Source organism: Argopecten irradians, chromosome 6, assembly GCF_041381155.1.
Source record: "Argopecten irradians isolate NY chromosome 6, Ai_NY, whole genome shotgun sequence".
Taxonomy (NCBI): domain Eukaryota; kingdom Metazoa; phylum Mollusca; class Bivalvia; order Pectinida; family Pectinidae; genus Argopecten; species Argopecten irradians.
The window spans coordinates 28,998,887-29,012,354 of record NC_091139.1 but is presented as its reverse complement, the minus strand read 5'-3'; the positions used below and the strand labels follow the sequence as shown (position 1 = coordinate 29,012,354).

The 13,468-nt window shown below is 29.5% G+C and overlaps 1 protein-coding gene across 2 annotated transcripts; it reads left to right on the top strand.

Annotated features, from left to right (window-relative positions):
* Positions 1–7,620: 7,620 nt before the first annotated feature.
* Positions 7,621–11,540, top strand: LOC138325555 (actin-5-like). 2 transcript variants are annotated; one of them, XM_069271303.1, is made up of 3 exons: positions 7,621–7,761; positions 8,968–9,092; positions 9,677–11,540. In XM_069271303.1, exons 2-3 carry the CDS (start codon positions 8,979–8,981, stop codon positions 10,667–10,669), a joined length of 1,107 nt encoding a protein of 368 aa, XP_069127404.1. In that variant the 5' UTR covers positions 7,621–7,761; positions 8,968–8,978; the 3' UTR covers positions 10,670–11,540. The 2 variants fall into 2 exon arrangements, with proteins under 2 accessions (XP_069127404.1, XP_069127403.1); XM_069271302.1 differs by having other exon boundaries at positions 7,717–7,761; positions 8,972–9,092.
* The last annotated feature ends 1,928 nt before the right edge of the window (positions 11,541–13,468 follow it).

Sequence of the window (13,468 nt, the reverse complement as noted above, 5' to 3'; positions counted from 1 at the left end):
CTTTACATTTAGCTGTACTGGAAATCATACAAGTCGGATCTTGGCGTCAAATTTTGCATTATATATTGACAAAAGATTTTGCTGATCGCTCTGAATGATCTCAAAATGTTTTCATGGGTGTCAAATCTTTTTAAATTAATTGCACAGACATTTAAAAATTATTGAAAATGAATGGACGCAAATGTACGTCAACCTTAATTATCAAATTATGACGTATCTTGGTGTCGATGTTCTCTGTATGTACTGATAGGGGAGACAAATTCACTGATCGGCCACATTTAAACGGAAACCAAAATCCGACAGCTTTACTGAATGTACAACACCAATAATAAGAGCCGTCAGTACAGACGACAATAAAATGCAGTCACTGTTAATTTAAGGCAATAACACTTGAATGGTTCTGTTAAAAATCAAACTCTACCTGATTTTCATGTTCAGCCCCGTTTATACAAAATGGCAGTCGTTTGTAACGGTGAATTCCATTCTGGCATTGACCAGGCTCACAAGCGTAACACAATCCACTATTGTGGTTCAGTACGATACCTTATCTCGCTTTGTCCTCTATTCCGCTCGATATCTCGTTCAAAAACGAAAAGAGTGATAACATCTCCGACATTATGATAGAGTACTTGTAAGGTATAGTCCATGACAAGGGTTAGGACTCCATTTTGTTACAACTAAAGGAGATGTTGATCTTTAAGTCCCTAGGATTGGTTTTAAATCCCAATCTGTCTATATCTGATACAGTTGTGTGGAGTCTTGAGATAGAATTCTGATTTATTTGATACATTGTACAGATTCTTGTAGTGAAGTCAGTTGATAGGCACTTTTTGAAATGGCGAGGTACCAAAGGGCAGTGGTCTAGGGGTCATAGAAACTGTTTACGCGGGAATAAGCCATAGAAGCCATATTGGACTTTTTATAACTCACTAGAACGTTTGAACTGTATGATTGTTAGAATGATATAACCCGTTAAAGCACCTACGTGACGTGTCCGCAGGTGGAGGTCGATAATTACACCATCTTATCGTCGTTGAATGATCATTACTCGAGTGACCAGACAGAATGACCGCATAGTGACAATCGGACTGTCCAGTCATACATTCCGGACATACGTAATGATTGACTGACAGGACATGATGTATTATCTAATGTACAACAATGTATTATGATACCGCTATTGTTACGGTCACTTATTACAATGCATTACATGTGTTCCACACAGCTTCTAGTCATCATAAAAGCCAGACACTTGTTTTAACAACTTTACAACAATAAAATGACATTAGTAATGGCCACCTTCAAAATTGTATTGACAGAGTAAAAGCATTCAGAAGGTAAAATAATACTGAAACATTAATCTTTGATTACTATATGAACGTTGGTGAAATTAGGAAAATATTCTTACATGTATATGAATTATAGGAAATATATGTTGCAACATTGCATTTCAAAAAAAGTAGATAATCCGAATTTATTTTGACTATAACCATTAAGAAGACATTGCATTCGATTTTTCTATTGATATTTACTAGATAAATCGCTTTGATCATATTATTTCTATCAAAGATAATCAAAAAGTATTCTAACAAAGTTGTTAGCTTGAATAAATAACATTTGATGATAATTTTTGTTTGTGTCAAAATACATGTTAATGATATATTATAGGGGGATATACATTCGACACCCCCCTCGTCGATTTTTTAAAGGTTTATTCAGATGTGTTATATATCGAAAACATAATTTAGATAATAGTAATTTTATTCGTTGTTTTTGTGTCTTGACAAAGAGGCAGACCGCCTCGAAAGTTCGACAATATTTTGTCCACACTGTTAGAATTACTTCTTTGCCCTATATTTACTACTTTAAGTAATTCGTATCCTACAGGCATATATCTATAACGATCCAGTAATTTTTGGAAAAAAACCGTTGATATTTCTTCGTTGACCCGTATAGCATAATATTGATATATCAATGTGCAAGGTCAGCATAGTATATTAGAATATCTGAAATAGGAAGTTATTCTTATTTTATTTCTGTAAAATATAAATCTATAAATTGATATAAATAATAATCCTTTTTATATCATTCAAGGGTTATCTTCAATACAATTTTTATATTTTTTTGGTCGAATATACATCACCTATAATACAAAGTATATCATTAGCATGTATTTCGACAAAACAATAAATTATCATTAACTATAATTCATTAATTTTACTAACTTTGTTAGAATACTTTTTGATTATCATTAAATTGAAATATGATATAAGCGATTTATCTTATAAATATCAATAAAAGACTAAGAGATGTAATATTCTTTCTAAAGGTCAAGGCAAGATGAACAAGAACTTTTAATTTATACGGTTAGTTGACTTAATATTTTCTAAATTTACAATAATGAAAATGCATTGCGACTGTCTATTGGATTTACACATAATGCTTTCGCTAAATTTTATTTTTGAATTGAGACAACATATCATAGATGAAATGCACATTTCAATAATGAGATGCACATTTCAATGATGAAATGCATAATGATTAATGTTTATTTTGCCAACAAAGTGTCCTTGCCATCCAATACTTTTCGCACTCTAATTAGCCATTAATTTCATACATCAGTACCTATTAAACATTGGGATGACTATAACAATACTATAGTCTTGATTAACACCTGGGATCATTAATTGCATTTTAAACCTTAGCATTGTAATGACAAGTATCAATTGTATTAACTTAATAAGCATCATAACATGTATTATAACAATAGGTAAACAATTATGTTTTAATGATAAGTTACAAAGGTATTTTAATGGTAAGTAACAATTGAATATAATAATAAGTAAAAAATATTGTAATGATAAGTAACAATTATATTGTTATAACAGGTAAGCAAATATTTTGTGATAAAAAGTAACTGTTGTATGATAATAATAAGTAACAATTGTATTACAATAATAAGTCAAAATAGTATAATGATAATATGTAACAATAGTTTTGTGATAATAAGTAACAATTGTATTACAATAATACATGTAAGTCACAATTGTATTATAATGATAAGTCAAAATATATAATGATATATGTAACAATTAGTTTGTGATAATAAGTAACAATAGTATTGTAATAAACAGTAACAATAGTATTGTAATAAACAGTAACAATAGTATTGTAATAAACAGTAACAATAGTATTGTAATAAACAGTAACAATAGTATTTAATAAAAAACAATAGTATTGTAAAAAAGACAATAGTATTGTAATAACAGTAACAATAGTATAGTAACAATAGTATTGTAATAAAAAAACATAGTATTGTAATAACAGTAACAATAGTATTGTAAAACAGTAACAATAGTATTTATAATAGTAACAATGTATTGTAATAACAGTAACAATAACAATAGTATTGTAATAACATAACAAGTAACAATAGTATTGTAATAAACAGTAACAATAGTATTGTAATAAACAGTAACAATAGTATTGTAATAAACAGTAACAATAGTATTGTAATAAACAGTAACAATAGTATTGTAATAAACAGTAACAATAGTATTGTAATAAACAGTAACAATAGTATTGTAATAAACAGTAACAATAGTATTGTAATAAACAGTAACAATAGTATTGTAATAAACAGTAACAATAGTATTGTAATAAACAGTAACAATAGTATTAATAAACTTGTAATAAACAGTAACAATAGTATTGTAATAATCAGTAACAATAGTATTGTAATAAACAGTAACAATAGTATTGTAATAAACAGTAACAATAGTATTGTAATAATCAGTAACAATAGTATTGTAATAATCAGTAACAATAGTATTGTAATAAACAGTAACAATAGTATTGTAATAAACAGTAACAATAGTATTGTAATAAACAGTAACAATAGTATTGTAATAATCAGTAACAATAGTATTGTAATAAACAGTAACAATAGTATTGTAATAAACAGTAACAATAGTATGTAAATAAACAGTAACAATAGTATTGTAATAATAAGTAACAATAGTATTGTATAAACAGTAACAATTATAGTATTTTAATAAACAGTAACAATAGTATTGTAATAAACAGTAACAATAGTATTGTAATAACAGTAACAATAGTATTGTAATAAACAGTAACAATAGTATTGTAATAAACAGTAACAATAGTATTGTAATAAAACAGTAACAATAGTATTGTAATAAACAGTAACAATAGTATTGTATAATAAACAGTAACAATAGTATTGTAATAACAGTAACAATAGTATTGTACAAAACAGTAACAATAGTATTGTAATAAACAGTAACAATAGTATTGTAATAAACAGTAACAATAATAATAACAGTAACAATAGTATTGTAATAATAAACAGTAACAATAGTATTGTAATAAACAGTAACAATAGTATTGTAATAATCATAACAATAGTATTGTAACAAACAATAGTATTGTAATAAACAGTAACAATAGTATTGTGATAATCAGTAACAATAGTATTGTAGATAAAATAAACATAACAATAGTATTGTAATAAACAATAACAATAGTATTGTAATAAAAACAGTAACAATAGTATTGTAATAAACAGTAACAATAGTAACAATAGTATTGTAATAAACGTAACATAGTTTGAACAATAGTATTGTAATAACAAGTATTGTAATAACAGTAACAATAGTATTGTAATAATCAGTAACAATAGTAGTATTCATAACAATAATTGTAATAATCAGTAACAATAGTATTGTAATAAACAGTAACAATAGTATGTGTACATAGTATTGTAATAATAGTAACAGTATAAACAGTAACAATAGTATTGTAATAACAGTAACAATAGTATTGTAATAAACAGTAACAATAGTATTGTAATAATCAGTAACAATAGTATTGTAATAAACAGTAAGTAACAATAGTATTGTAATAACAGTAACAATAGTATTGTAATAATACGTAACAATAGTATTGTAATAATCAGTAACAATAGTATTGTAATAATCAGTAACAATAGTATTGTAATAATCAGTAACAATAGTATTGTAATAAACAGTAACAATAGTATTGTAATAAACAGTAACAATAGTATTGTAATAATCAGTAACAATAGTATTGTAATAATCAGTAACAATAGTATTGTAATAATCAGTAACAATAGTATTGTAATAAACAGTAACAATAGTATTGTAATAAACAGTAACAATAGTATTGTAATAATCAGTAACAATAGTATTGTAATAAACAGTAACAATAGTATTGTAATAAACAGTAACAATAGTAATAGTAACAATTATTGTAATAAACAGTAACAATAGTATTGTAATAAACAGTAACAATAGTATTGTAATAAACAGTAACAATAGTATTGTAATAAACAGTAACAATAGTATTGTAATAAACAGTAACAATAGTATTGTAATAAACAGTAACAATAGTATTGTAATAAACAGTAACAATAGTATTGTAATAAACAGTAACAATAGTATTGTAATAAACAGTAACAATAGTATTGTAATAAACAGTAACAATAGTATTGTAATAAACAGTAACAATGGTATTGTAATAATCAGTAACAATAGTATTGTAATAAACAGTAACAATAGTATTGTAATAAACAGTAACAATAGTATTGTAATAAACAGTAACAATAGTATTGTAATAAACAGTAACAATAGTATTGTAATAAATAGTAACAATAGTATTGTAATAAACAGTAACAATAGTATTGTAATAAACAGTAACAACATATTGTAATAATCAGTAACAATAGTATTGTAATAAATAGTAACAATAGTATTGTAATAAAACAATAGTAACAATAGTATTGTAATAAATAATAGTAACAATAGTATTGTAATAATCAGTAACAATAGTATTGTAATAATCAGTAACAATAGTATTGTAATAAACAGTAACAATGGTATTGTAATAAACATTAACATTATAGTAGTGTAATAATAAGTAACAATAGTATTGTATTAAATCAGTAACAATAGTATTGTAATAAACAGTAACAATGGTATTGTAGTAAACAGTAACAATAGTATTGTAATAATCAGTAACAATAGTATTGTAATAATAAGTAACAATAGTATTGTAATAATCAGTAACAATAGTATTGTAATAATCAGTAACAATAGTATTGTAATATACAGTAACAATAGTATTGTAAAAATCAGTAACAATAGTATTGTAATATACAGTAACAATAGTATTGTAATAAACAGTAACAATAGTATTGTAATAATAAGTAACAATAGTATTGTAATAAACAGTAACAATAGTATTGTAATATACAGTAACAATAGTATTGTAATAATCAGTAACAATAGTATTGTAATAAACAGTAACAATAGTATTGTAATAAACAGTAACAATAGTATTGTAATAAACAGTAACAATAGTATTGTAATAAACAGTAACAATAGTATTGTAATAATCAGTAACAATAGTATTGTAATAAACAGTAACAATAGTATTGTAATAAACAGTAACAATAGATATTAAGTTATTTATATAATTCCTTTGCATTTTGTAGTATATTTGTCAATATATGTTCCGAAAGTTTACGTTTGTAACATATTTTATTGCAGAGTGCGTATTGTACACTGCAGTCCATGATTACCTATTAGGTTTGTTTGTGTTTATAATGTCAAGTTAACTTATTGATATATCAGGTTATTTTGAAGGTCACTTTCCACAACAGTATACTTATCAGATTAATGTAACCATTAATGATATCTTGTTAAATACAAAACTGTTGTCAGTTTTCCTGCAGCTTCGATACTATCTATTGTAGTGAACTTTTTACATTACCAATTGTTGTATTCGTTCAAATGTATCCTTACAATACTGTATCAATTCGGAAGTTAATTTCCTTTTCATTTATTGTTGTTGAAATCAAAATGCCACTTTATGATTTTGAGCTTCATGCTGTTATTTCAGCTCTACCACCTTTCTGTCCTAATTTCCTATCATTTTTTTTTATTTCATCGGAAATTTGAACGTTCCTCCACCACAAATCTGGCACTTCCTAAATGACTCTGACTGTTAATAGGGCGTTAAGCTATTGAAACAATAACAATGATCCAAAGTTGAGTAAGTTTTTTAGAAATAAAGAAATATATAATACTCTATAAACTACATTGCAAAAATAATATGTTTTTTGTACAAATACAGCTTTTTCGGTTGTGAATGGAAAAACGTTTTATGTTTTCATGTGGATACAATATGAGGAGTTTATCAACATAGATTTGAGTATTATGGATAGATGATCAGATTTGGGTATCGATGTTTACATGTGAATAGTCATTATGTTTAAATATATAATATATATATATATATGTATGATGCTTTAATCCTAATCTCACCTCTCATACACTTTTAATTATCATGATAGAATAAACATTTAAAAGTAAAGTAAATATCTCGGTCACGCCTGTGTTAGTACCTGTATTGTGCATGTTTCAAGTAGACTAGCCACCAGACTCTAAGTTGTTGATAAGACTTTCTCAGCAGAGATCTTTACTAAATTATCTCCCCTAGTTTGAAATTTCAAGAATCATACATGTAGTAGAGACCAAATTTAAGTGATTTTTTTCCATAATTGCAAGGTACACCAGTATAAGTGTGAGCATTTAAAATACCGCGCCATTCGGAAGCTGATCCATCTGCTTTTCCCATCATTCTTGTGTATATATCCGGAAACATGTCGTCTGCCCATATGTAGGAAGTGAGGTAAATGATAAACAAAGGCTCACACCTGTAAGTATAAGTCTTATATTTAGTCTATAGAAACAATTCATAATTCCAGGTATGACATACATAATTCCTCCGTCAAAATAAATATTGATTTCGTTATCCATGTTATCGAAGATGTTGTAACTAGGTTGTGGATACTATATCTCGCTGTACCCGACTGTTTTACTGTGCCCAGTATGAGTAAGTATGTGTGTAAACTAATGTACACGTATACAAACTGGAGCGTGGGTTAGATGTATACACACACACACACACACACAGCTTTCTTTGTGAATAAGTAAAAAGTAATTTTACGATGTGTGTTGGACACTATTACAGAAAAGTTAAGAATCTCACATATATATGTATATATATATATAAATGTAAGATTTATGAATATAAGTGCATAGCAGCAGAAATATAATTTATATAGATGATACAATTTCAAATCTCTGAATAACAATAAACATTTCATTCGAAGTTACAAGTTGTATTTATAAAATGACAATATAAGTCCTATATATGAGATATTTAACATACAGTTTTGTTATGTACTTGTGTTTATATCACATATATCTCCGTTACTGTTTCGTTTTTGGCACTTTTTATTATCCACTAGCAGACTCTACAGCGACTCTACAATTTCCAATTATATTCTTTATCTACCAGTTACCGAATTTCTGTATCACATCTAAAATTTTATGTTTTCATTTTTTTAATATTTCATCATTCTTTCATTATTGATTTATTTCGTTCATAGCTTGTTATATTGTTCATTCAAAATATTAACTTCAAAAATGCAATTCTATTTTTGCATATTATAGGATTATTTCCTTTGCGGAAAGGTACTGTATCCATCGTGACGTCATTATTTTGTGAGCGAAGCTCGCGTCCTTTTCTTTGAAATACAATATGACGTTACACTCGAAAAAATCTGACTTCAAAATCATTATCTAGCCGCAAGTATTTTAACATGCAAAGTCAGAATACTGGAACATGCGCATCTCTCTGTAAAACACCAATGTTTGGTTGTATATGTATATGGTTAATTACCGTTATTCAAAAGGACCAATGTTTGGTTGTATATGTATATGGTTAATTACCGTTATTTCAAAAGGACCACAAACAAATAAAGTACATTTTCAGTCCTAACAACCGGTTACATATTTTTACGTAATCTTACACTCCGCTATTATGAGAAATGACTAAGCTCGCATATCCTTTATTTAGAAAGGAATCTAATGGATCCACCTGCCGTTGTTATTGACAATGGATCTTCTACATGTCGTGCCGGACTGGCCGGGGATATTGGTCCGATCTCGTTTCCCTCAATCGTCGGCAGACCAAGACGTAAAGTATGTACTATGATTTACAAATTGTTACAAATGATGTTTACTTAATTGCGAAAAGAAAATGTCAGATACTATTTTAGTCCGATTTACAGAAAGAATATACTACCTACGTAGGTTAACATGTCCATCCTATAGTTAGGACCAAATTATCACGATTTTTTTTGTGTGTCAGAGATTAACAGCATAGAACTTAGGAAAATGCAGATCGACGAATACTTTGTGGTAGTTTTATGATCGTCATTCAGATCTCATTTGTTCATATCAAAATACCTTGCGTTACGAAGACATATACAGGAATGTTTCACTTGTTGTTTCGATGTCACCAACCGCGTCATATTTATCCCATTTTTTTGCAATTTTATTTTATCGATTAAACAGATAACGCTGACGTTTTGGAGCACACAGTTGGAATTTTCTTTTGATTTTCTATGTTAGTCTACAAATAAAACAGAATATTCTTTATGTTGCTAATATTAAACTAATTACTGGGGTGAATTAAGGTTAGCTCATTACTTATCTACACGCCATTTCTATAGTATTTTGCAGCTATGAATATGTCTTCATATGTATGTAATTGTATTTTACAGGGCATTGAAGGCGTCCCAGACGACCTCGTCCTTGTTGGCGATGAGGCTAAACAAAAGCGAGGCGTGCTCACCTTAAAGTATCCTGTCGAGCATGGTATAATCACCAACTGGGACGACATAGAGAAGATCTGGCATCATACCTTCTACAACGAGCTCCGTGTGGCTCCAGAGGAGCACCCCGTCCTCCTGACAGAGGCTCCCCTCAACCCCAAGGCCAACAGGGAAAAGATGACCCAGATCATGTTCGAGACCTTCAACTCTCCCGCCATGTACTTAGGTAATAGGACAGTAACGTCACTACATGCATGTGGCATAAGTACGGGTGTGGCGGTGAATTGTGGAGCTCGTACGACCTATGCGGTACCGATATATGAAGGTCATGCTCTTCCATATACAATTCCTAAAGTGGAAGTTGGAGGACGAGATCTCACAGACTACCTCATGAGGATGCTCACAGAGCGTGGTTACTCATTCACAACCACTGCCGACAGAGAAATTGTGAGAGACATCAAAGAAAAATTCTGTTATGTTGCTTTCGATTTTGAACATGAAATGTCATCAGTGTCAACACCTCACGAAAATTATACCCTTACTAACGGAGAGAGTATTCGGATTGACCGTGAAAGATTCAAATGCCCAGAATGTTTATTTAACCCTTCTCTCATAGGTTGGGAACGTAGAGGCCTTCACGAATCTATTTACCACAGTATAATGAGATGCAATAAAGACCTAACTGCAGACATGTTTAGTAACGTTGTACTAACTGGCGGTACCTCACTTCTGCCCGGGTTTGACGCCCGTTTACAGAAGGAGTTGAACAGACTAGTCCCGGTCGGTATGACGTGCCAAGTGACAGCTCCACCACATAGACTGACCAGTGCTTGGTTGGGAGGATCAATGATAGCATCACAACCCAATTTTAATGCAATGTGTATAAGTAAGGACGAATATGACGAATTTGGTCCAGGTCTAGTTCATAAAAAGTGCTTCTAAAATAGCCATTTTGTGCCGGCTAAAATGTATTTTTTTTGTCAGAAAAATGACCAAATACTCACCCTGTCAAACTGTTGTTAGTACGTACTTACTACATTGATTGCCTTTGTCGATTAATACATTATCATGTTCAAGTTGTTGATGAAGGTTGTTCACATATCTAACAATAAAACAAGTCTTACACACAATGTACATCGCTGTGTATGAAACTTTGCTAATTCCATACAAAGAAACAGAACAAAATAGTATCTGCAGTCTATAGGTATGGTCTTAGTAAAATTAAATGTGAAAGAATGGTTAAAAGACATTCGTAATTTGGTTTAAAATGGCTAATTATTTGTAATTTATCGGAAACATTTTTCAAAATGAAGAGATTTTTTAGAAACTCATGACAATGAAAACATTTTATTTTTTAGAATTTAAAAACTTCAATACCCCCTATATATGATAAATGTAAACCAAGAGTATTTAGATTTTGACAGCAAAGACAAAGTAAAAAACAAATCTTTGTAGTGATGATTTGGTATCTAAGAATTATTCTCGAAAACATCACTATAAAACGAAATAACACTTTTAAATACCAAGCATGTAATTAAACCCTCACGAATGTTTTCATTACGTTTCAGATCTCGGGCAAAGTATATACTTATCATTTTATGGTGGTGGCGAAATATTCTTTCCATTTTCGCAGACATTTTAATAAGACTTGGATTGATTATCAGATACTTTACGTTTAAAAATTGTTTTCCTATTTTGTCATTGATTTCCAAGTTTGTTGATATAGAGGTCTTTGAACTTGAAGAACATCTTTGTTTTTCATTTTTTTTAATAAAAAAAAATATTATACAAGTTCTGAGAGAGAAAACAATAACGATGTTTTTTGTTTTGTTTATATAAGATGTTTCCTCAAAGTTTCGTTTTAGCGCAATGTTAATTCACACACTGTCTAACAACGTTTTACAAGTCCATACTACAAGGACTAATGCAAACTTTTAGTTTACTGGTTCAGGTTTTACATATAATTTTACTTATATTTTTCATAATTAAAATATTTTGATATTATATTTGAATTAAACTTTTTGTGTTGTTATTACATAATGGGGAATTTTTCAATTCAATTGGTCAGAAGCCGATTAGCTTTTGTAATGATGCGGTTGCTTCCCACTTGGCCTGTCCTTCAGTTGTCAATCAAAGGTATTGTATATGGGTTAAGTTGTAAGGGAAGTGGGTAAATAGAGGAATATGGATAAATAATTTGAATCACTACTTTATCATTGAATGAATTTTAACCACATGTAGCAACATTTTAAGAAAAGAAACAAGATTTGCAGAAAGAGGTGACAATCTTTTAGGATCAGAGGGATATGGGCCTACATGTACCAAGAGAAAAGATACAAATGTCATCGAATATCAGCTATAATACAATTTATAAAGGTAACTACAGTGTACTGCAATTTTATGTGTATTACCCGCGACCTATACGATTTCTTTTACTCCGGGCTATATTCAATGTGACTATTATCTGCCGAATCGGGATATATGTAACAACTGCTACGCAAAAAAATGTGGGATAAATTATTGAAAACGGCAAGTGAATAGATGTACAATTGTCCACATACATGTACAAGTATTATGAGCTGGTGAACTTTTTGCATCTGGATACTTTTTCCCCATGTATTTGAACATATGTGTTCTTTTTCACGTAAAATTAAAATATTATTTTAGACTCACATGCTATTATTTGTAAACACTTCACTTTAATGGAATTTAGGGCATATGTGGGCTCACACCAAATCAATTAAAAGTAACAAATAATTCATAGCAAATTATGCGCATGTCGATATGAAACCATACATAGTCTAGTTTAAGATGAAAATAAATAAGATTAAACCAAATATTAGCATTCATGTATTTACAAGCAATTACGATTAAATAAAAGACATCAAATCATTATGCTGTTTTGAGAACATAGTATTTTTTTTATTCCAGAATTATTCGATATGTTACGTTCCATCACCCTTGAATGAAGTTAAGATGGTGAAGGAAAGCTAGAGAAAAGCAAACGACCAGTGGCCAGTACCTGCCCCACATGGGATTCGAACTAGAGACCCGGAAATGGGGACTTCTACAAGAAATAAGTCTGGACATTTTAACCACTCGGGCACCAGAGCTACCTTTTCTTGTACTAACAGTTTTGTACAAACACAAATATAGCATAAAATAATACAAAATGGTTAATCGGCAAGAAATAGCTTATGAAGAGACGTATTACTTTAAAACGTACACAACTTTCTAACATAATGTAAAATGTAAAAGTGCATATATATTTTGACAAGAATCGCCGTACAAATTAGTGTTCACAACACATGAATTAGTCCATTTGTGATTTGTTTTGATTTTATGTTGTTTTAGAAGTACCAAAGTAACCTATGTGCATAAATCTAAAACATATGAATCTATAACATATGTGTAAACGTCCTGGCCCTTTCCGTTCTGTGTATTTTAAGGAAGTGAACTACCGACTGTAGATTTTTTTAAATCTCCACCAATATCACTCTTACCAGTTGTAATGCAAAAACGTACGAGACAAGGTGAGGCTTACATCTCTTCATGGTAAGGAATTCAGGTGACTAAATTGGATCGCTAGACTTTGGGGTTGATAAGTATGTATAAGGTGTTCCAGAAAAATACCGTTGTAATCTTTTGTTATATATTTATGTATATTTTGTGGTTTTTTTCTCTCACTAATTCCAACATCCTTATGTCAGCCTAGCAATGTGAATATTCATATTTTTATCT

What these genes read in the sequence shown, in the direction of transcription:
- LOC138325555 (XM_069271302.1), top strand. Translation starts at nt 7,739, where the DNA reads ATGATAAACAAAGGCTCACACCT. An exon ending in ATAAACAAAGGCTCACACCT is followed by an intron (nt 7,762 to 8,971) that starts GTAAGTATAAGT and finishes TTATTTAGAAAG; the next exon opens with GAATCTAATGGATCCACCTG. An exon ending in TCGGCAGACCAAGACGTAAA is followed by an intron (nt 9,093 to 9,676) that starts GTATGTACTATG and finishes TGTATTTTACAG; the next exon opens with GGCATTGAAGGCGTCCCAGA.